The sequence below is a fragment of the Microtus oregoni genome, unplaced genomic scaffold (genome assembly GCF_018167655.1).
Source record: "Microtus oregoni isolate MIOR12 unplaced genomic scaffold, Mior012 000013F_ref0000133, whole genome shotgun sequence".
Classification (NCBI taxonomy): domain Eukaryota; kingdom Metazoa; phylum Chordata; class Mammalia; order Rodentia; family Cricetidae; genus Microtus; species Microtus oregoni.
The window spans coordinates 8,878,856-8,903,601 of NW_024543072.1; the positions used below are offsets into that span (position 1 = coordinate 8,878,856).

The 24,746-nt window shown below is 47.1% G+C and overlaps 2 protein-coding genes across 6 annotated transcripts in view; one reads left to right on the plus strand and one right to left on the minus strand.

Annotated features, from left to right (window-relative positions):
* The first annotated feature begins 846 nt into the window (after positions 1-846).
* Positions 847-6,347, plus strand: Ppp2r3b (protein phosphatase 2 regulatory subunit B''beta). Of its 3 annotated transcripts, XM_041662642.1 has the most exons (13): positions 847-1,244; positions 1,370-1,555; positions 1,759-1,862; positions 2,104-2,206; positions 2,482-2,556; positions 2,809-2,895; positions 2,977-3,133; positions 3,570-3,618; positions 3,932-4,021; positions 4,283-4,458; positions 5,010-5,128; positions 5,211-5,317; positions 5,642-6,347. In XM_041662642.1, exons 1-13 carry the CDS (start codon positions 978-980, stop codon positions 5,778-5,780), a joined length of 1,659 nt encoding a protein of 552 aa, XP_041518576.1. In that variant the 5' UTR covers positions 847-977; the 3' UTR covers positions 5,781-6,347. The 3 variants fall into 3 exon arrangements, with proteins under 3 accessions (XP_041518576.1, XP_041518577.1, XP_041518578.1); XM_041662643.1 differs by lacking the exon at positions 2,809-2,895; XM_041662644.1 differs by lacking the exons at positions 5,010-5,128; positions 5,211-5,317; positions 5,642-6,347 and adding an exon at positions 4,547-4,967.
* A 6,300-nt stretch (positions 6,348-12,647) lies between these two features.
* Galnt15 (polypeptide N-acetylgalactosaminyltransferase 15) overlaps positions 12,648-24,746 on the minus strand; it is a 40,794-nt gene continuing 28,695 nt past the window's right edge. For all 3 annotated transcript variants that reach the window (XM_041662239.1, XM_041662238.1, XM_041662241.1), the window contains one exon: positions 12,648-14,609. In XM_041662239.1, the coding sequence (XP_041518173.1) occupies positions 14,466-14,609 (144 nt within the window). In that variant the 3' untranslated portion in view covers positions 12,648-14,465. The remainder of the gene's footprint in view (positions 14,610-24,746) is intronic.

Genomic DNA, 24,746 nt, shown 5'->3' on the forward strand with positions numbered 1-24,746 from the left:
GCATGGATATGTGCTTACCTTGTATAACTTGGCCACAAATATTAGATTTTTAAATGCAGGCAGATGTTCTCATCCCCTGAACTCACTCTGAAACAAGCCTGTACAGATGTGGATGTAATTATGAAGATGCCCGTGGTGGACTTAACTTAGAAAAGAAAATGGCTAGAAAGTACATAGTGTTGGAGGCTACAATAAGTCCTGTCGTGGTGAAGGAGATCTGTGTGTTTGGATATGGGAAAATGTTCAGAGATAATGTCAAATAAGAAAGTGCAGCGTTGACGCTGAATGCATCTTCTCTATAAAAAGACTGGGAGATGCAGTTTATAAATTGAGATGCATGTTTGTATGCACCGATGTGTATTTTCCAGAAGCTGTAAGCAGCAGTTTTCTTTGGAAGGCAGAGTGATCGCCTTGGGAGGGAAAAAGACCTCGCTTCTATGACTTATTTCACTCTCTAGACCTTTATGAAGGCGACACGCTAGGTGGATGGAGCAGAGATGACGAATGTCTCTGTGGACGCGGATGACGGCTACTGATGACGCGCACGCTAGGTGGGCGGCGCGGGGAGATGACGCATGGCTCTACTTGCCCGGAGCACCTGGTTTGAAGCCTGCTCGCACAGCAGGCGTGATCGCGTACGCCGTCGCCATGGAAACGGTCGGCGCCTTCTGATGACGCATAAGAATGTGGCCAGCGCCGCAGACGAGACAGTTCTGAAACGGCACTGCATAGGGGGCGTGTCCGCGCGTCAGTCACCGCCACCAGGGCCCGCCATGTTGTTGACCGGCGCGCTGTGATGACGCAATCCTCTGTATTCCCGCTGTGATGACGTAGTTCTCCCGCGCCGTGGATGCGCCCGTCCTAAAGCAACGCAGCAGGCGTGTCCGCGCTTCTGCTACCGCTGCCCCCGTCCGTCTGCTTTTCCGGTTCGCGTGTTCGTTGCCCTCCCGGTCCGTCCACGCGCACTTCCGCCCGTCATGCCGCCGCTGCAGCCCGTCCTCAAGCGGAAGGTGGATGAGCTCTTCCTGCGCTGGCTCAGCGACCCCAACACCCAGCGCGCGCTGCACGACGGCCTGCGCCGCATCCGGGACGCACCAGGGAGCTATGACGTCACCCGCGGGGGCCCGGGAACACCCCCTGACGTCACCAGCTACAGACCGGAGCCACCTGATGTCACCTGTGTGCTGCCCCTCGCCTGCTCCCGCCCTGTGCGTGCCTCCTGCAGGAGCCCGGGACACAGGAAGGTGAGTGCACAGGACGGGGACCCCGGGGACATGCCTGCAGACGTGTTCACACGTGCAGAAACACACACATGTTCACCGTGCTCGTGTGTGCTCACCCTGTGCTTACCATGACCCCCGATCCCCAGGTGCAGCCTCCCCAGGAGGACCCGCCCCCACCGGCCTCCAGTCGCTGCATCCCCGCTTTCTACTTCCCACATGGGCGACCGCCTGAGACACTAGACGTGGACGCTGTCCTTAACCGTATCAAGCGAGTCTTCGCGGAGTTTCCGCAAGAGCGGGCCACCGTAGAGGACATGGGTCGCGTGGCCAAGGTGGGTGTTGGGGGTGCATGGGAACCACAGGATATGCCATGGCAAGGGACATGGGATGAATGACCAAGGTGGGGATGGAGGCCATGGGTACTAGCCAGCCATGGATGGGAAAGTTGCCCCTCCCACCAACCCCACCCCTTGACAGCCCTACTCCTCCTGCCAGCCCCACCCACCAATCCTCCCGCTCTTCCCCCCCCCCCCAGGCCTGCGGCTGCCCACTCTACTGGAAGGGGCCACTGTTCTACAGCGCAGGCGGGGAGCGCACGGGCTCCGTGTCCGTGCACAAGTTTGTGGTCATGTGGAGGAAGTGAGTGAGAGCGTGGCTGGAAGTGGGGGCGGTGACATCGTCGGAATGGGCGTGACTGGAAGCAGGGGGCATGGCCGGGAGCAGGGCTGGTGACATCATTGGCGGGGGGCGTGGCCAGGATCCATGTCCCTGCACACTTTCGTTGCCCATGGCCCACTGTGAAGGGAGTGCGGCGAGGTTCATGGTCACGTCTGGAAGCGGGGTGGGCGTGTGACATCGTTGGATTGGGCGTGCCCCCCAGGATCCTCCTCACGTGCCACGATGAGGCCGCCAGGTTCGTGCAGCTGCTGATGGCGCCGGGGAGCGAGGGGCTGGTGCAGGAGGATTTTGTGCCACTGCTGCAGGTGCGGGGGACTGGGGAACACAGATGTGTGGACAGGGGAACACATGGACAGAAACGTGGACAGACAGACAGGCAGGCACACAGTTACCCAGGCAGGCACAGACATGCACATACGGACAGACGGGCACAGAAGTGGAAGGACAGGCAGACAGACTCACAGAGGGAGATTTGCACGCGGACATAGACACGGACGGACACGCAGACTGATACAGAACTGACAGACGCACACGCACACGGTCCCTCCCCCAACCATCAGGGCCCCTCCATGTTCCCCAGGACGTGGTGAACACGCATCCTGGCCTGTCTTTCCTGAAGGAGGCGCCCGAGTTCCATTCCCGCTATATCACCACGGTGAGTAATGGCCACGACTGCATGATCCCCGTGACCCCCTCCCCATGATCATCACTGTGGGGTTGGTGGACGGGCCTAACATTGGCTGTCACTCAAAGTACGTCACCATGGAGAGTCACGTATCCGTGACTCCATGCCAACACCGCCACCCCACACAGACACCATAACCCCCACCCTGACCCCAGACCGACCCCGTGACCCCCTGACCCCTGTGCTGACTCCCTGACCCCACATTGAACACGCAACCCGCAGGTCATCCAGAGGATTTTCTACACAGTGAACAGGTCGTGGTCTGGTCGGATCACGAGCACCGAGCTGCGGAGGAGCAGCTTCCTGCAGGTGGGGGCGGGGCCTGGAGCCAGTGGGCAGGGCCTGGAGCCAGTGGGTGGGGCCTCCGTGACCTCACCCATAAATCCCCAGAACGTGAAGCTGCTGGAGGTGGAGCCTGACATCAACCAGCTGACTGAGTTCTTCTCCTATGAACATTTCTACGTCATCTACTGCAAGTTCTGGGAGCTGGATACGGACCATGACCTGCAGGTGGACGCGTGGGACCTGGGTCACCACTCCGACCATGGTGAGGGGCGGGATGGGAGGGGCTGGACCTGAGTGGGAGGAGCTTCAGGTGGTGTGAGACCTGGGTGGGGTGTCTTCAGATGGTTCGGGATCTGGGGGTGTGGGTGGGGCTTGAGTGGGAAGAGCTTCGTATGGTTATGGGGTCTACAGGTGGATGAGCAAGACCACAGTGAGGGGGAAGAGGATGAGGCCTGGGGGGTTGGGCGGGGCCTGGATGGGAGGGACTTGAGTATGTGGGAGGGACCTGCAGGTGGGCACCCAGAACCTAATGTGCCAAGGCCACAACAGTCAGCTGTGGAGGAGGGGCAGCTACTGCATTGGGGCTGAGTGGGGGTGGGGCATTGGATGGGGCGAGGCCTGCAGTACAGGGGCGTGGCTGACCCAGGCCTGTGAGTCATCAGCCGTGACCCTCCAGCCCTGCCTGCTTTCTCCCACAGCCATCTCCTCCCGGATGATTGACAGGATCTTCTCAGGTGCCGTGACGCGGTATGTGTGGGGTGGAGAAGGGTGTGGGGGAGCAGCAGGTGGGTCCCTGGGTGTGGGCGGCACTGCTCATGGTCTTCATCACATGACCAAGGTTGTGACATCCATGGGTTTAGGTGTGGCCACTGGGCTGTGATGTTGCTGGGATGTGGGCATGGCCACATGGTGATGTCACTGGGAGTGTGTGAACTGGGATGCCACTCATAGGTGGGCGTGGCCCCATCTCACATTGCTATCACTGGGTGGGCGTGGCCGCTCCACCAGCTGTGACCCACCCCCACGCGAGGCCCCTGTCCTGCCTACCCCTCCCCCCCAGAGACCGAAAGTTGCAGAAGGACGGGAAGATCAGCTACGCAGACTTTGTGTGGTTCTTGCTTTCCGAAGAGGACAAGAAGACTCCAACCAGGTGGGCATAGCCCCATGCTGGTTCCTCCATGGCCTGTGGGACCCTTGTGTCCCATGTCCGTGACCCATGTGCGGTGCATGTGCTTGTCACCCTGTGCCCCATTGAGGGTCGCTGCATGTCTCATGCCGTGGGCCCACATGTCCGTGTGTATGGGAACCCTGTTCCATGTCTATAAACCGTGGGTGCATGTATCTGTTTGTGTTCCTGTTGCCGTGTCCCTTGTCCGTGTCCAGGCTGACAAGGCCCCCCTACTCCCCACAGCATTGAATACTGGTTCCGCTGCATGGACTTGGACGGTGATGGCGTGCTCTCCCTTTATGAGCTCGAGTATTTCTACAAGGAGCAGATGCAGCGCCTGGAAGCCCGGGCCATCGAGCCGCTGCCTTTAGAGGACTGTGTGTGCCAGATGCTGGACCTGGTGCAGCCACGGATCCCAGGTGAGTGTGATGCGCGTGACTGGGTGCTGTGCTCTGTGGGCATAACCTGTCATTCATGGTCTCCTCTCCCGTGTCTGTGTGATTCCAGGTGAGTATCACACGTGTAGCTGGGTGTCATTCCCCGAGGCTGTGGACCCGTCACACTTGGTCACCCCTCCTGTGTCTGTGTGATCCTGGGTGACTGCCACACGAGTGGCTATGTGTCGTTCCTCATGGCTGTGACTCCCACCACATGTGGTCAACCCTCACGTGTCTGTGTGGTCCTGGGCGAGCAGGATACGAGTGGGTGGCTTTCCACATGGACTGATCCCTCTACATGGCTCGGATTCATGCTGTGTGGCCACGCCTCCCACGGGGCTACTTCCACCTACCTTTCCGTGAAACCCAGTCATGAACCCCATGACCTCCACAGTCCCACTGCCCCCTCCCCCTGTCACTCCGTGGCCCTACCCTCCTTCCCCCGTGATTCCAAAGCCCCACCTTCCTTCCCCTGAAACACCACAGCCCCACCCTCCCGCTCCCATCACCCCACGGCCCACCCACCCCCGCAGGGAAGATCACACTGCCTGACCTGAAGCGCTGCAAGCTCGCCCACGTGTTCTTCGACACGTTTTTCAATGTGGACAAGTACCTGGACTACGAGCAGCGAGAGCAGGCGTCCCTGCTGCGGGTGCGTGTCCTGTGTCCCCCTTGTGTTCCCGTGCGAACCCCCACACTCCTCCATCTCTCACGGATTCTCTTGCACCTCGCAGGAGAGCGACCCCGATGGGCCTGAGCTCTCAGACTGGGAGAAGTATGCGGCGGAGGAGTATGACTTCCTTGTGGCTGAGGAGGTGTCCGGGGACCCGTGGGATGATGAGTGAGCACGTGGGCTTGGGTAGACACCTGGTGATGGGTGTGGGCATGGGGTTCTTGGGTGGGCACCAGGTGATGGTTGTGAATGGGTCTCAGGTGGATGCATGGGCAGGGTTTGGCTGGACAAGGGGTGAGCATGTGTGACTGTCTGTCCTTGGTCATGGTGTTGCTCCAGTGAGCCCTGCAGCATGTGGTGTCTGTATCACGTGTCTTGGGAGCCCCAACACCCTGCCAGGAGACTTCCAGGAACAGCGGGTGACTGGGCTCCTCTGCTCCCACCCGACACTCTAGCCCTGCCCACAGCCCTGACCCTGTCGCCTCCCCACAGCCTCCCCTCTGAGCTCAGCCCCATGGAGCAGAAACTGAACACACTGTGGTCCCCGCTGGCCCAGAGGTCGATCGTCCAGACACTCCCCTCGTCGGGAAATGTGGACCTGTATGCATGTGTGGACAGGGACCACGTGTGACTGGGGAGACCACATGACATGGGAGACACCGAAGATTGCCTGCTGCTGCCCTGCCCGCATGGTCACATGACACTGGAGGCAGATGACTGCTGCCCGCCCTGTCTGCGTGATCACTTGACATGATGGGACTGGCCCAGGTGGCCACATGTGGGTCTTTGTGGACAGACTTGTTTCATAAACTGCTATTTATTTGACATGGAATTTTTCTGTGCCTCCCTTGTGCCCGAGGACATCATGGGATCCTCTGTGTGTATCCTGGTGGGTACTGTTCTGTGTGTCGGCGTGGACTGTGGCCCTTGTGGCACTATCGTGTGACTATGTGGATAATGGCCCGTGTGACCACGTGGACCACAAATGTCATGTGGCCGCGTCCACACAGCTGTGTGCATGTGGGACAGTGTCAACGCGGACACATGATAATGCCACACAGGACACAGTCCACACGGTCACATGGGCCAACAATCTGCCATGCTCTTGGGTCAGTAGGATCAACATAATAAAAATGGCAATCCTACCAAAAGCAGTCTGTAGATTCAATCCAATCCCCATCAAAATCCCAACACAATTCTTCACAATCAACTTTATATGGAAAAACAAAAAACCCAGGATAGACAAAACAATCCTATACGATAAAGGAACTGCCTGAGGCATTACCATCCCTGACATCAAGCTCTATTACAGAGCTACAGTGATGAAAACAGCTTGGTATTGGCATAAAAACAGATGTTGACCAATGGAATAGAATCGAAGACCTGGATATTAATCCACAAACCTATGAACACCTGATTTTTTGACAAAGAAGCTAAAATTGTTCAATGGAAAAAAAGCATCTTCAATAAATGGTGCTGGCATAACTGGATGTCAACATGTAGAAGAATGAAAATAGATCCATATCTATTACCATGCACAAAACTGAAGTCCAAATGGATTAAAGACCTCAATGTAAGGTCTGACCACAATGAACCAGAAAGAAGAGAAAATGGGAAGTAGCCTGCAATGCATGGGCACAGGAAACCACTTCCTACATATAACCCCAGTAGCACAGACAATAAGAGCAACAATGAATAAATGGGACCTCCTGAAACTGAGAAGCTTCTGTAAAGCAAAGGACACAGTCAATAAGACAAAAGGGCAGCCTACTGACTGGGAGAAGATCTTCACCAACCCCGCAACAGACAAATGTTGCCCTTAATGTCTGTGCTGCTGGGCTTATACGTAGGAAGCGATCTCCTGTGCCCATATGTTGTAGGGTACTTCCCACTTTCTCTTCTATCAGGTTCAGTGTGTTCAGATTGATATTGAGGTCTTTGATCCATTTGGACTTGAGTTTTGTGTATGGTGATAGATATGGGTCTATTTTCATTCTTCTACAGGTTGACATCCAGTTGTGCCAGCACCATTTGTTGAAGATGCTTTCTTTCTTCCATTGTATACTTTTAGCTCCTTTATCGAAAATAAGGTGTTCATAGGTTTGTGGGTTAAAATCCGGGTCTTTTATTCGATTCCATTGGTCGACTTCTCTGTTTTTATGCCAATACCATGCTGTTTTCATTACTGTAGCTCTGTAATAGAGTTTGAAGTCAGGGATGGTAATGCCTCCAGAAGTTCCTTTATTGTATAAAATTGTTTTGTCTATCCTGGGTTTTTTATTTTTCCATATAAAGTTGATTATTGTCCTCTCCAGATCTGTGAAGAATTTTGATGGGACCTTGATGGGGATTGCATTGAATCTATAAATTGCCTTTGGTAGAATTGCCATTTTTACTATGTTGATCCTCCCAATCCAAGAGCAAGAGAGATCCTTCCATTTTCTGGTATCCTCTTCAATTTCTTTCTTCAAAGACTTAAAGTTCTTGTCAAATAGATCTTTCACTTCATTAGAGTTACCCTAAGATATTTTATGCTGTTTGTGGCTATTATGAAAGGCGATGCTTCTCTGATTTCCCTCTCTGCTTCCTTATCCTTTGTGTATTCTGTTGCTATGCTTGTTTCTGTAGACTCTGTTTTTTTACTTAAATTTTCCATGTCCAGCCAGCCCTCTGTGATTTCTTTTTTGCCTCCATTTCAGTTTTCAAGTCTTGAACTGTTTCCATTATCTGTTTGATTGTTTTTCCTTGGTTTTCTAGGGTATCATTCACTGATTTATTCAATTCTTCAAACTTTCTGTTATATTTCTCATCCATTTCTATAAGGGCGTTCTTTACATGCTGTTTAAGGGCATCAATCACTTTCATAAAGTCAATCTTTTCTACTTCTTGATTAAGGTGTTCATGTCCTCCCGTTGTGAGGTCGCTGGTTTCTGGTGGCTTCATTTTGCTTTTCAGATTGTTGGGTGAATTCTTGCATTGGCGTCTGCCCATCTCTTCCTCCAAATGCTCCCCTATGGATCTTCTTTTACCGGATCAGGTCTCCTTGCCTACTGATGTACCTTCCCAGTGATGACTCTCCCCAGTGATGGTTCTCCTGGTGCCGAGATCAGATCTCCGTGCCCAATGCTGGCTCTCCCCAATGTTGGCACTCCTGGCACCCAGATCAGGTCTCCATGCTGGTTGGGTAGCTCATAAACAAAGCGCCTACCTTGCTTGGTGCAGGCAGGCTATAGAAACAAAGGAACTCCCGCCTGCTTGGTTGCCCTGAGGATTCGGACCCAGTGCCCAGACAGGCTGGGCTGGGTGATGTTATGTGCCGAAAGAGGGCAGGGGGGCTGAAGTGGGGAGGGTTCTGGATGCAAGCTGGGTGGGATAGGAAGAAAGAGGCAGTATGCAGGGAGTAGAGGCCCTGCAGAGAGCCCAAGAAGGATAGGGGGTTGAGGAACTTCTGAGTTCCCTGTCCTGGGCTGGCGCTGCAGGGTCAGAAACTCACCCCAATGTTGGCTCTCTTGGCGCCAAGAGATCAGCCTTCGCAGCTCTTAATATTCTTTCTTTATTCTGTATGTTTTGTGTTTTGATTATTATATGGTGAGAGGATGTTTTTCTTTGATCCAGTCTATTCAGTGTTCTGTATGCTTCTTGAACCTTCATAGGTATATCTTTCTTTAGGTTGGGAAAGTTTTTAAAGTTAATAAATATATTTTCTGGACCGTTGAGCTGCACTTCTTCTCCTTTTTCTACTCTTATTAGTCTTAGGTTTGGTCTTTTTATTGTGTCCCAGATTTCCTGAATGTTTTGTGATGAGAGTTTGTTGGATTTGCTGTTTTCTTTGATCAGTGTGTTTATTTTCTCTATGGTATCTTCAGAATCTGAGATTCTTTCTTCTATCTCTTGTATTCGGTTGGTTATGCTTGTTTTAAAAAACCATTTATTATCTGTGCAAAGGGCTCTTGGAACTTGCATATCAGCACAAGAGTTTGTAGGACATTCAAAATCTGATCAGGAGTCTCCAGAAATGTCCACATCTTCCCAAGAGGAATTTTTTTTTAGCTCAAGAGGCTTTAGCACATTCATCATCTACTCCACGAGATTGTGGACTTTCTCAATCTTTAAAAGATATTTTAGGAACATCGCTATCTACACAAGGTGCTAGAAAAACACCATCATCTGCCCAAGGGTCTATAGTAACTGCACCATCAGCTCAAAGTGTTGTAGGAATTCAGACGTCTTCGGAACAGCCTCTGGGTACTTCCCAGTTTGCTTTAGAGACGTCAGAACCTTTGCCATCTTCTGAAGAGGTTTATAGTATTTTAAAATCTATCTCAAGGTCTCTAAAACTTTGACATCAATCCTAGAGACACTGAGACTTTCAACATCTGCCAAAGGTGCAGTGGGCCCCTCCATAAATGACCAAGTGATATTGAGATCACCAACAGTTTCCCACAAAGCTCTGGAATTTCTCCATCTGACCAATGGTTTGTGAAATCTGCCTCATCTTAAATGGGGCCTATTAGACCTTCACTAATAGATAAAGGTTTACAGGAAATGTCTTCGGGTGAAAACGAGACTTTACAAGATTCACCACTGCCGAAAATCTATTCAGGAAATGCACTGTCTACTCAAGGGGCTCTAGGACTGTCCATATCAGCCCAAGAATCTCTTGGACATTCACCATCTGCTCAAGGGTCTCCAGATACTTCCTTGTCATCTGAAGAGGCTTCAGTCACTTGTTTAGACCAAGGGCCTCTATTTAGGATGGTCATTATCATTATCTGATCTAGGAGATCTTGGACTATCTGAATCTTCATAGGGGACACTAGAAACAGCACCATCTAAGCATAGCACTCTAGAAATACCATCTACCCATGGAATTATAGAAACTTCACCACTTGCTCAAGACTCTCTAGGGAATCTGCCTTCTTTGCTGCAGATTCTACAACAGTATCCCCTTATGCCAGAGACATCAAAACCTCTGTCATCCACCAAAAAGGCTTGTAATATATCAGACTCTTTCCTAGGAACTTCAGAAACTTTTCCACCTACCCCAGGATCTCTGGGAATCTCCTTCTCTGTCCAAAATACTATGGGATCTCCCATATCTGAAAAAGAAAATTTAGGACCATCAGTATCTCCTGAAGAACCCTGGGACCTTCTCCTCCTGAACAGGGTCTCTGAGACTGGGTCACTCTCCCCCTCAGAACAAGGTTGTCAGGAAATATTTTCAGGTGTACAAGGAGATTCACCATCTCAGCAAGGCTATGCAGGAAATCCATTACATTCACAAGAGGCTCTGGGACTGTCCAGATCATGCCCTGGGGAGTCAGACTAGGAAAGCTGTACCCACCTTTGCACCAGCCAGCATAACCAGGGCATACCATGCAGCAGGGAGTCAGGATACAGAAGAAACAACCCACTTTTTATGGCTGGCATGTGCAAGTTCTCACAGACCCTGTGGAGCCAGTACAGGTTTCCTGAGCTCTCCTCTTCCATACCTGGTGTTCAGAGGGTTATACCATACCTGGAGAGGTGGGGCAGGGGATTTGCTTCCATGGCTGGCCTCTACAGGGCTGGATAGAACCAGGGAAGCCAGGCCAGGTAAATGCCACAACCCTGTCCATATCTGGCCTTCCCAGGACAGGGCCAGTCCTGCGGTGGCAGGCAGATGATTCTGCATTCCCACTTCCATGGTTGCCCTAACTTGGGCCAGTGATACCCTGGCCTTGGGATACTGGTTCACACTGGCCTCAGCCTGTCTCCCCAGGGCCTGCCCTAATTTGTGAAGGCAAGTTGTGGAAGAAGGGGGGCACAGCTTCCCCGTTCTGGATCCCCAGGACTTTTCTGGCCATGCAGAGGCCAGATATGGAGGAGAATAGTGCATCTTTCTCAGCTTGGCTCCCCAAGAACTGTCAGGCTCAGCCATAGAGGAGGGGGTGTGCAACAACCCTGGCCTGACTCTCCAGGCCCTGCCTCATCCTCTGGAGGCCAAACGTGGAAGAGGGCTAAGCATTTTCCCCAGTCTGACTTCCCAGGGCCTATCCTGTCCTGGAAAGGTCAGTCATCAATGATGGGGCACACTTTCCCTGGCCTGGCAGGCCCTGGTCAAGCTACCTGTGGAAGAGGTGGTGTAGATTCCCTGAATCACCAAGACTTGTCTGATCTAGCAGAGGCCAGCTGTGGATCCCAGCCTGCTCTCCAGGACCTGTTCATCCCTTTCCGGGCCTGGCAGACCCTTTGAAGGCTAGCTGTGGAAGAGGGGTGGTACCTTCCATGGACTTGCCAGTCCAGGTGAGGCCAATGATAGAGAGGGAGCACAAGCCAGCCATAGAAGATTGGGCAGTTTCCTGTCTGACACCCCAAGGCTGTCCAACCCAGGGGAGGCTAGTAATGGAAGTGAAGGCACAGCTTTCCACGCATGGCTCCCTAGGAGAGGCCAGTTGTGGAAGATTGGGGTGCAGATTCCCTGACTTTGGTCCCCAGGGCCTGTGTGACCCTGTGAAGGACAGCTGGAGAAGAGTGGGGTGCAGCTTCCCTACTTATCTCTCCATAGTCTGTCTGTTCCTGGGGAGACAGGACATGAAAGAATGGATACCCTTTCTTCGGGCAGGTAGGACTCTGGAAGGTTGGCCTTGGAATATTGTATGCAGCTTGCATAGACTTGCAGGCCCTGTTGAGGCCAGTCATAAAAGTGGGAGCAGAGATACTTTGGCCTGGCACCCCAGGGCATGGTTGGTCCACGGAAGGTTAGCCTTGTGGGAGGGTTTGCTGGCTCTCCAAAGCCTGTCTGGCACTATGGAGGCCAGCCTCAGAGGAGGAGGGCACCACTTCTCAGGAGTGGCCCACCAAGGCCTAACCAAACCTGAGGAAGCCATTTATAGAAGAGAGGTGTGCAGTTTCCCTGGATTCCCCAGGGCCTATCTGGATTTGTGTAGGCCATACATAGAAGAGGGGTGATTCACAAGCCTGGAATCACAGCACAAGGTTGGCCCTGGGGAGTCCACAGGAAAAGCCATACCCTGGGTTGCCAAGCCAAGGAAGCATCTCTCCCTATTCCCTGGTTGTCCTCCCCAGAACCAGCCATGACTGAGGGATTCAGGCTGAAGAAACCTCACACCCTTCTTCCATGGAAACAACCACTTAGAAAACCATACATTAATTCAAACACTGCTTGGCCCATTAGCTCTAGCTTCTTGTTGGCTAATTCTTACATCTTAATTTAACCCATTTCTATTCATCTGTATATCACCAAAGGTTATGGCCTACCAGCCAAGTTTCAGCATGTCTATCTCTGGCGGTGGCTCCATGGCATCTCTCTCTGACTCTGCCTTCCTCGTCCCATGCTATAGGCCAAGCCAGTTCTTTATTCATTGACCCATAAAAGCAACACATAGACAGAAGGACCTCCCACACCAGGCTGCTAACATTAAACATACCTAGAACCCAGGCTTTGTGCTCTGCAGACCTCCCAAGGTGTTAATCACCACCAAGTACAACTCACACAACAGAATTTAGCCTTTTATTTAATTATATTAATTTATCCCAACAGCTTCAGCTACTGACAATGCTAATCACAGAATTCATTTCAGAATAGAGATCTTTTTTTAAATGTTTGCTCTTCAACCGTTACTGCCCTTTACAAGGTTATCATCTGAAAGCTCCATCCCTGCCTCAACATGTCAGGAGAATTCATTTTAAATACAGACAGGTCTGAAGTAAGAAGATGGTGGGTAAAATTTCTTCCATACTCGGGAATGGGTCTAGCCAGTGCTATTCAGTAATAAAGTCTGTGATGGTGGGATATTTTATAACTGTTCTCAGTTTAGTAGCCACTAGCCACAGCTGGCTACTGAACTCTTGAAATGTAGCCAGCACAATCAAGGAACAGTTGGAAAATTTCCTGAATTGTACAGAATTTCCATCAAAATGGCCACAGTGGGTTTGTGGCATCATATTGGATAGTGTTAGTTAGTATAGATCAATTCTAAGGTTGGAGAAACACAGTGGGCATTGACTTGGAAGAAATACATACGTGTTGGGTATTTTAGAAATGCAAGCTTCTTTCCTAATTCTTATTTAAAACAACTGTTCAAAGACAGTCAAAAGGTCAAAGGCATCTTTAATATGAAATTTTAAGTTTGCCATATACAGAGCTAATTACATCCAGAGAGAAATGGGCAAGAATGTTTTTTTTTTTCTCAACAGCTTCCTAACTCACTCAGCAACACTTGTGGCTATACCTTGGTTCTGCTCTGGCTGAGGTGGATATCACTCAACCATGAGCATTCAACAGGAATCCACATTTAGGGGGTCCTTGGCATACATTGTTGGTTCATAGATGGCCCCACCAAGCTTCAAGAATATTCAATAGCCACATCCATTTTGCCTTGTAAAGATTTTGGCTGGAGTGGTGGCATTTCCATTCAAGGGAAGGTTTTCCTTTTTCAAAGCTTGCTATTTCTCATCGAGCCAGCACAGCTCTCCTACCAGGGCGTCAAGGGAGTTTATCTACCATGATACTTTTGTTCATGAGAATGCTCAGATGTGTTGATCCTTCCAGCACTGGTGACTCAGAAAGACTACACTGTGAGGAAATCTGGTTGTGCACGGCTGAGCTAGAGAAGGCTAGAGCAGGTGAATGGAGGTAGAGAGTTTCAGGGGGCTGTCTTGAAGATGAAAAACTCTTACCTAGCTCTGTTCACTCTTCATGGGCCAACCTGAGCTGGAGAGTCAGGACAAATCTCTTTCCAGCCTTCTTCCCAGCCCCACCCCATTCCTCTCCATTCCCTTCTGCTTCCTCTTGAGCTAGAGCTCAATAAATGAGAAAATATATGCTAGTAAGCCTAATAAAATGGTTTGGAGCATAGACCATTAAACACCCTTCACTCTAACTTTCACACTGGACCACATATACCACACCATCCAAGTAAAGGCTACTTGGGGTCAGATAAAGTTATCCACTGCATTTGATGTCTCCTGGAAGATCTGTCAGACAATGTCTATGCCTCTTCCACAGTCAGGGATAAAAGCAAATGTTAAATGCTTGGTAGGTCAAGAAAGGACTCTCCTGTATTTCATGATGAACATTTCTGAAGATGAATACAATGACTCCATTGCTTTTCCTCTATAAATACAGCTATCAATCAATGACATGAGGCACAAATATATATATATATATATATATATATATATATATATATATATATATATGTCATTTTCTTCTCTCCTATACCGGCAACCTGGGCACAGTGGACGGCTCAGAACACACAGGAGTAGAAATGTGAAGCTGATCATTTGCTTTGCTCTCCGTCACTGTTACTCATCATTCATCCACAGGGTGGACCTGGTCGAATCGCCACAGCTGGCTGCTTTTACCATCACACTGACTCAAGTGCAGATCCTTACTGTCTCCTTGAGCCCCAGCTTCCATGCATCTCCCAGAAAGGATGTGAATGATCGTTCCATCCTGAAAAGAGAAGGAAGGAAACAATTCCGGACAAAGTCAGCAAAGGAAGACATTTTTAAGATTTCTTCTGAGCACTAAAAGACTGATGGAGGTGGTATGTACTAGCCTGGAATGAGTGGCAGGATTTTAATTAATAGAAAACATAATTTAAATATTTCTAAAATTTAGATGTCTTTCAAGTCTAAGCGATCCTGATCCCAATTATATTGCTGTTAAATGATTGTGTGCTGTAGGAAGTGGTAACCCGCCCACTGGGGCGTGGCCTCTTATACTATATATGCTGATGCAGAGCATACCTCCACTCTCTTTCTGGCCTCTCCCTCTGTTCCAGTTGTGGATTTCAGTTTCTGATCTCTGATCAAGCGGAGGATTCTGATTCATGAGTTTACCCCTAAGTAATAAATAGCCATCTATTTCTCTGTTCTGAGCTAGTGTGGGCTTCCTGTTAGGTGACTGTCCTCAATGTGTCATTTCTTAGAAAGTTCTGGTCAGAGTGACTCTGGTTAGGGTGTGTTCAGTCTTTGTGCTGTCTTGTCAGTCACTGTTATCACTACATTCACAAATTTATGCTATCAGAGCCATTTCCTCATTAGTGCTACCTTCTGCTAATCCTGCAATCTGAAATTGTGGCCACTAGGTTGCAGTAAAGAGTAAAACTGAGGCTATCCTGAAGGTCTACTTAGACATCCACGTGAAAGGTATGGCTCGGGGCACTGGGTCCGAATCCTCGGGCACCCAAGTGGGCGGGAGTCCCTTTGTTTCTATGGCCTGCCTGCACCAAGCCGGGTAGGCGCTTTGTTTGTGACCTGCCCACCAGCACGGAGGCCTAATCTCTCGGTGCCAGGAGAGCCAGCGTTGGGGTGAGTTTCTGGCCCCGTGGCGCCAGCCTGGGAAGGGGAGCTCAGAGGTTCCTTGGCCCCCTATCCTTCTTGAGCTCTCTGCAGGGCCTCCACTCCCTGCATACCGCCTCTTTCTTCCTAGCCCACCCAGCTTCCATCCAGAACCCTCCCCACTTCGGCCCCCCTGCCCTCTTTTGGCACATAACATCACCCAGCCCAGCCTGTCTGGGCACTGGGTCCGAATCCTCGGGGCACCCAAGCAGGCAGGAGTTCCTTTGTTTCTATGGCCTGCCTCCACCAAGCAGGGTAGGCGCTTTGTTTGCGAGCTGCCCAACCAGCACGGAGACCTGATCTCTCGGCACCAGGAGAGCCAACGTTGGGGAAAGCCAGCATTGGGTAGGCAAGGAGACCTGATCCGGTAAAGAAGATCCATAAGGGAGCATTTGGAAGAAGAGATGGGCAGACACCAATGCAAGAATTCACCCAACAATCTGAAAAGCAAAATGAAGCCACCAGAAACCAGTGACCTCACAACGGGAGGACATGAACACCTTAATCAAGAAGTAGAAAAGATTGACTTTATGAAAGTGATTGATGCCCTTAAACAGCATGTAAAGAACGCCCTTATAGAAATGGATGAGAAATATAACAGAAAGTTTGAAGAATTGAATAAATCAGTGAATGATACCCTAGAAAACCAAGGAAAACCAATCAAACAGATAATGGAAACAGTGCAAGACTTGAAAACTGAAATGGAGGCAAAGGAGAAAACACAAACAGAGGGCCGGCTGGACATGGAAATTTTAAGTAAACAAACAGAGTCTACAGAAACAAGCATAACCAACAGAATGCAAGAGTTAGAAGAAAGAATCTCAGATTCTGAAGATACCGTAGAGAAAATAAACACACTGATCAAAGAAAACAGCAAGTCCAACAAACTCTCATCACAAAATATTCAGGAAATATGGGACACAATAAAAAGACCAAACCTAAGAATAATAGGAGTAGAAGAAGGAGAAGAAGTGCAGCTCAACAGTCCAGAAAATATATTTAATAAAATTATAGAAGAAAACTTTCCCAACCTAAAGAAAGATATACCTATGAAGGTTCAAGAAGCATACAGAACACCGAATAGGCTGGATCAAAAAAGAACATCCCCTCGTCATATAATTATCAAAACACAAAGCATACAGAATAAGGAAAGAATATTAAGAGCTGCAAAGGAAAAAGGCCAAATTACTTATAGAGGTAAACCTATCAGACTCACACCTGACTTCTCCATGGAAACCATGAAAGCCAGAAGGTCCTGGATAGATGTACTGCAGAAACTGAGAGACCATGGATGCAAGCCCAGATTACTATACCCAGCCAAGCTTTCGTTCACTATACGTGGAGAAAATAAAATTTTCCAGGATAAAAACAAATTTAAACAATATGCAGCCACAAATCCAGCCTTACAGAAAGTAATAGAAGGAAAATCACTAACCAAGGAGTCCAACAATGACCACACTAACTTAGACATCTAGAGACCCTTCACCAACACAAATCAAAGAAGGGAAACACACAAACTCTACGACTAAAAAAATGACCAGAGTTAACAACCACTGGTCATTATTATCACTTAATGTCAATGGACTCAACTCACCTATTAAAAGGCACAGGCTAAGAGATTGGATACGAAAACAGGATCCAACATTCTGCTGTTTACAAGAAACACACCTCAACCACAAAGACAGGCACCTACTCAGAGTAAAGGGCTGGGAAAAGGCCTATCAAGCAAATGGACCTAAGAAACAGGCAGGTGTGGCCATACTAATCTCTAACAAAGTTGACTTTAAACTTAAATCAATCAGAAGAGATGGAGAGGGGCATTTTATACTCATAACAGGAACAGTTCATCAGGATGAAGTCTCAATCCTGAACATCTATGCCCCTAATATAAAAGCACCCACGTACATAAAAGAAACATTGCTAAAACTCAAGGCAGCCATCAAACCGCACACACTAATAGTAGGAGACTTCAACACTCCTCTCTCACCAATGGACAGGTCAATCAAACAGAAACCTAACAGAGAAATAAGAGAATTAATGGAGGTAATGAATCAAATGGACTTAACAGACATCTATAGAACATTCCACCCAAATAGGAAAGAATATACCTTCTTCTCTGCAGCTCATGGAACCTTCTCGAAAATCGACCACATAGTCGGTAACAAAGCAAACATCCACAGTTACAAAAAAATATTAGTAACCACCTGTGTCTTATCAGATCACCATGGATTAAATTTAGAATTCAACAACAATGCTACCCCCAGAAAGCCTACAAATTCATGGAAACTGAACAGTCAACTACTGAACCATACCTGGATTAAGGAAGAAATTAAGAAAGAAAGTAAAGTTTTCCTGGAATTCAATGAAAATAAAGAAACAACATACTTAAACTTATGGGACACTATGAAAGCAGTCCTCAGAGGAAAGTTCATAGCAATAAGTGCCCACTTAAAGAAAACAGAGAAAGCTCACATTGGAGACTTAACAGCCCACCTGAAAGCTCTAGAAAAAAAAGAAGCAGACTCACCTAGGAGGAGTAGAAGACTGGAAATAATCAAACTGAGGGCTGAAATCAACAAAATAGAAACACAGAAAACAATCCAAAGAATCAATGAAACAAAAAGCTGGTTCCTGGAGAAAATCAACAAGATTGACAAACCCCTATCCAAACTAATCAAACGGCAGAGAGAGAATTTGCAAATTAATAAGATCAGAAATGAAAGGGGGACATAACCACAGACACAGAGGAAATTCAGAGAATCATTAGATCTTACTACAAAAGCCTATATGCCACAAAACTGGAAAATATAAAGGAAATGGACACTTTTTTAGATAAATACCATATACCAAAGTTAAACCAGGACCAGGTGAACAATCTAAATAGACCTGTTAGTCGCGAAGAATTAGAAGAGGTTATCAAAAACCTCCCTACCAAAAAAAGCCCAGGACCAGATGGTTTCAATGCGGAATTCTACCAGAACTTCCAAGAAGACCTAATACCTATACTCCTTAATGTATTTCACAATATAGAAACAGAAGAGGCATTGCCAAATTCCTTTTATGAAGCTACAGTTACTCTGATACCAAAACCGCACAAAGACTCAACCAAGAAAGAAAATTATAGACCAATCTCACTCATGAACATCGATGCAAAAATCCTCAACAAAATACTGGCAAACCGAATCCAAGAACACATTAGGAAAATTATCCATTATAATCAAGTAGGCTTCATCCCAGGGATGCAGGGCTGGTTCAACATACGCAAATCTATCAATGTAATCCAGCATATAAATAAACTGAAAGAAAAAAACCATATGATCATTTCATTAATGCTGAAAAAGCATTTGACAAAATTCAACATCCCTTTACGATAAAAGTATTGGAGAGATTAGGGATACAAAGGTCATACCTAAATATAATAAAAGCTATATACAGCAAGCCGACAGCTAACATCAAATTAAATGGAGAGAAACTTAAAGCCATCCCACTAAACTCAGGAACACGACAAGGCTGTCCACTCTCGCCATACCTCTTCAATATAGTGCTTGAAGTTCTAGCAATAGCAATAAGACAACATAAGGGGATCAAGGGGATTCGAATTGGAAAGGAAGAAGTGAAACTTTCGTTATTTGCAGATGATATGATAGTGTACATAAGCGACCCCCAAAACTCCACCAAAGAACTTTTACAGCTGATAAACACCTTTAGTAATGTGGCAGGATACAAGATCAACTCCAAAAAATCAGTAGCCCTCTTATACACAAAGGATATGGAAGCAGAGAGGGAAATCAGAGCAGCTTCACCTTTCACGATAGCTACAAACAGCATAAAATATCTTGGGGTAACTCTAACCAAGGAAATGAAAGATCTATTTGACAACAACTTTAAGGCATTGAAGAAAGAAACTGAGGAGTATACCAGAAAATGGAGTGGCTCCCAGATGCCCAAGCCTAGGTCCCCAGTTAGTTCCTTGGGCAGCTGAGGATAGGGAACCTGAAATGACCCTATCCTATAGCAAAACTGATGAATATCTTGCATATCATCATAGAACCTTCATCTGGTGATGGATGGAGACAGAGACAGAGACCCACACTGGAGCACTGGACTGAGCTCCCAAGGTCCCAATGAGGAGCATAAGGAGGGAGAACATGAGCAAAGAAGTTGGGACCACGAGGGGAACACCCACCCACTGAGACAGTGGAGCTGATCTATTGGGAGCTCACCAAGGCCAGCTGGACTGTGACTGAAAAAGCATGGGATAAAACTGGACTCTCTGAGCATGGTGAACAATGAGGGCTGATGAGAAGCCAAGGACAATGGCACGGGGTTTTGATCCTACTTAATGTGCTGGCTTTGTGGGAGCCTAGCCAGTTTGGATGTTCACCTTCCTAGAAATGGATGGATCGGGGAGGACCTAGGACTTACCACAGGGCAGGGAACCCTGACTGCTCTTTGGACTGGAGAGGGAGGGGGAGAGGAGTGGGGGGAGGGGGAGAAGGGTGGGAGGAGGGGGAGAAGGGTGGGAGGAGGAGGGGAGGGAAATGGGAGGCTGGGAGGAGGAGGAAACTTGTTTTTTTTTCTACTTTTCTCAATAAAAAAAAGTTAAAAGCACTCTTTTCTCAATAAAAAAAAAGTTAAAAGCACTCGGGAGGCAGAGGCAGGCGGATCTCTGAGAGTTCGAGACCAGCCTGGTCTACAAGAGCTAGTGCCAGGACAGGCTCCAAAGCCACAGAGAAACCCTGTCTCGAAAAGCCAAAAAAAAAAAAAAGTTAAAAAAAAGAAAGGTATGGCTCTACTCCAACAGAATCAATATTGACCATAACATCTTCTTTTCAAGGAAATTAGATTTCTTTACAAACTTAAACAGCTTTAGCCATGTTACAAATTCTTGCTCATTGTTGAAATTTTCCAAAAGATAGACTGTAATTGTCCTTATTATTTTCCAGAATCTTTCCATCACTGCCAAAGACACCACTACCCATTAGCAGTCATTTGCCCTTCCCGGCTCCTACTAGCCACTGAGAATTACTGGTCTCATTTCTGTGGTTATGCATTCACCTAAACTGTTGGGACACACACAGAGGTGATCCTGTTCCACCTTGTCTGAAGGTCAGAGTGTCTGAGCTTACTTTTGCTCTTTCAAATTGTTGACAACAGGTGTGGCTACAAAACAAGATATCCTGACCTAGGGTGTGGTTACTTGGTGTTTAGGACATTAAGATGGCCCATAGAGGTGGATCCACTCCACCCTAACCAAGGGCCAGAGAATTCTAGCACACTCCTGTGCTCCTTCATTTAAAACAGGAGGTTTGACATAGGGAGTGGTTGCCTATAGGATACTTGGTCTAAGGTGTGTTCACGGTTCCAAACATCAAATACTTTACTCAGGTATTAAAGCAAGTAACTGCTCTGGTTGTCTTCTGTGTTATGTTAAAACAGTCTTTTACCTTCACCCCCCTCTTGGATATTGGGGTATAAAAGAATATGAAAATTAAAAATTAAACACAGGTGAACTCAGAATTCAACATTAAGTTTTCACAGAGTTGCCATCCCGTTACTATCCGTGTCTTTGTGTTTCTTTCTTCCTAACATTTCTAATCCTCATGCCTCTACCCTGGAACATACGAACCCACTGTGGCTAGACTGCAGAAGTCATTCCCCAAAAAGGTGACTTATGACACTAAACATTTCATGTAAATAAAATTCTGTAATATGGTTCCTTTAAATTAGCCTCTTTCATTTTGTGTGTTCTTCTGATTTATTGTGTTAGAGCAAAATCTAGTACTTCACTTCCTTCTTTCTTTTTACTATAGAAAAACACACCAAAATTTAGCACTTTTAAAACATTTTCAACTATAAAGTTTAGAAAAGTTAAATACATGAATTTTTCATACTATTTTCATTGTGAAAAATACTCTCTACTCATTAAACAATAATTTCCCTTTTCTTCCTTACCCAGCCACTGGTAACCACCATCCTTCTATGGGCTTAACTGCTTTACATAAAATGAATAAAGTGGAATGATACAGTTTTGGGATGTGTATGTATGTGTGTTAGTTTTTTAATCTAGTTTAATATCCCCAAATGTCACTCTTGTTCTACCACATGACAGAACTTCCTTCTGTTTTAATGCTGAGTAATATTTCACCACATGGAATCACTTCTAGGATGTAGATAACTCTAAGTGGAAAGCTTCAGGATAGATGTCCACATTTTTTCTATATATCTATAGACAGATGGTTAGATTGCCTGCAGCACTTTTATGTTATAAATAGTCCAGTAGAATATTGGGTGAATTCTTGCCTTGGCGCCTGCCCATCTTCTCCTACCGATGCTATCTAATGGGTCTTCTAAAACAGGATCAGGCTTCCCTGCTGGCCAGGGGCCCCACTTACAAAATGCCCCGCTCTGTTTCCTGGCTCCCGCTGTGGGCCAAGATCCCTCTCACCACTCAGAAGGGTCTTCAGGAACAGGACCAGGCTCCCCGTTCACCAGGGATCTCGCCAACAAAAGGCCTACCACTCTACAGGCCAGTCACCAAAACAAAGAAATTCCTACTGCCCTCTGCCCCAGCACCCGACCCAGTGCCCAAACAGGCTGAACTGGGTGATCCTGCGGCCCTGCCCCGTGGAAGAAATGGAGAAGGAAGGAAGCCCCTGGGCGCAAGCTGGGATGGGCCAGGGATAGAGAGGTCACAGCAGAGGAGGAGCAGCCCCAAGCAGAGGGGAGCAGCCCTTGCAGACTGACGGACAATGAGGACTACTGAGAAATCAAAAACAATGGCACTGGGTTTTGATCCTACTGCACATACTGGCTTTGTGGGAGCCTAGGCAGTTTGGATGCTCACCTAATTAGACCTGGAAGGAGGTGGGTGGTCCTTGGACTTCCCACAGGGCAGGGAACCCGGATTGCTCTTGGGCTGATGAGGGAGGGGGACTTGATTGAGGGAGGGGGAGGGAAATGGGAGGCAGTGGCAGGGAGGAGGCAGAAATCTTTAATAAATAAATAAATAAATTTAAAAAATAAACAAATAAATAAATAGTACACTAGAAATAGTGCCTTCTTCCTTTTCTGACTGAACAATAACTTTCATATATCTTTCTCCTTACCCATTCTGGACACTGGCCCCAGGGCCTTACATCCAATGGGTAAGTGCTCTAGACCAGTGAACTAAAGCCCTAGTCACATCTCCTTTCTTTTCTTTCATTTCTTTTATATTTTCTTTCTTTCCTTCTTTCTTTCTCATTCAGTTTTTAAAAGCAGTGTTTCTTTGTATAACTTTTGCTGCCCTGGTACTCTTTCTGTAGACCAGGCTGGCTTCAAACTCACAGAGATCCACCTATTTCTGCCTACTGAGTGCTGGGATTGAAGGCATGCACCACCGCCACCTGGCCCATATCTCATTTCTTAATGTCTAGAAATAAGTTATGTGTATCTTTTGGTTTTGGTTGCTTGTTGAAAATTCAGCTTAAGTTTTCCATGATGGGATTTCCCTCTTCTCTGCTCTATGAATCACCAGTACAGAGTTCCATTAATTTTACCCTCTTTACTCTCAACCACAATTTGAAGAGAAGAAAGACTATAAATGTATATATCTCTTTGCCTAGTGGTACACTAATTCAGCTCAGGAAGGATTCTAATGGAGAATACTCCATGGCCACATATTGCAGATGTGGCAACCTTGGTACTAATACCAAGAGAATGGTGGCCAAAGAGACCCTCACCAGAGCAGAACAAGAGGGACGCACAGAACTGAGGTTTGGGGATCACTTTCTGATAGTTGTGTTGCAGCAAGAACTTGTCTCATGGTCAAATCCACAAATCCCTTTCCCTATTTTGTACCTGGGACCAGCTCACTCATCTAAGTACATACATGATGTGGGATGTTCCTCTATATGCTGGGAATATGTTTTATTGCCTTTGTTTAATAAAGAAGCTGCTTTGACTTATAGCAGGGCAAAACATAGCCTGGAGGGGAATACAAACAGAGATATATAGAAAGAGTAAGCAGAATCAAAGAGATGCCATATAGCTGCTCAAGGTAAAGATGCCCATAACCTTTCTGGTAAGTCACAGCCTCATGGTGATGCACAGATGAATAGAAATTGGTTAAATTAAGATGTCAGAGTTAGGTAGGAATACTCTTGAACCATTTGCCAAGCAGTGTTTCAATTAATATCATTTTTGTGTGATTATTCGGATCTAGGTGGATGGAAAATAAAGAGCAGTCTCCACTTAACAAATGACATCCAATGTGGGACTTGGATCAACAAAGACCTAAAGAAGTTTAAGAAAAAAAGAGGGCTCCAAGACCACAAAATGGGAGCCAATTGCAGCTTGTTTGTAGCCACATTTTTTTTTTCAGATAAGCTCTGCTTGCTGGCCACCAGCAGAGGCACGACTCCTTTAAGAGAAGGCTTTCTGGTTTGTGCTGGTGGCATGAATTGCTCTGGTTCTTTCAGGAAGTCCTGGTATGGAGCACTTAAATAGAGTTTTGAGCAGAGTGTTACAAGTTGCATATTGGCAACATAGACCTGCTGCATCCCTGGAATTGGGGCAGTGAGCATGACTCACAGAGACTGTAATCATACCTTTGCCATGTTGGACTAGGCAGGGCCAACAGGCAATGCTGCAGCCTTAATCCTAGCCATACCTGCTTAGCATTTAAAAAAAAAACTCTCCTGGTCAGAAAATGATTATATTTACACAATAAGATAGATTTAAAAAACTCTGAATGGGTCACAGTGCTGAATAAATGTACATGGGCTTATGAGAGAGAAGAAAGAGTACAGAAAGTCATAGATTAAAGGATTAAAGATAATAAAATAAATATTAAAAAGAAATAGAGTTTTTAAAAAAGCCATGTAGTCAAATAATGGGAAACACACAGAAAGTCTGGATTATTTATATTATTGTGTTTTCTTTGTATTTTTAGACTGCAGAGAAACATTTGATTCTCGGGGGTGTAAAGCTAAACCAACACATGTATTTTAAAGGTATCTTGACTTTAAAATTTGAGTCTAAGGATATGTTACTTTGGAAAAGAGTTTCTGCTTTTGTTTCTACAAAAGATGAGAAACTGTGGATTCATTCCAGGCTAATTTGTTTAATGGATCAAGACCACTGAAGGACCTCCATTAATTTTAAAAATTCTTCACTCCAAAACAACAGGAAGTAGTTTGGAGAAAACCGTGCCCAAATTTCCATATTATTTTTTAATGGACTTTGGTTTATTGATACAAATGTA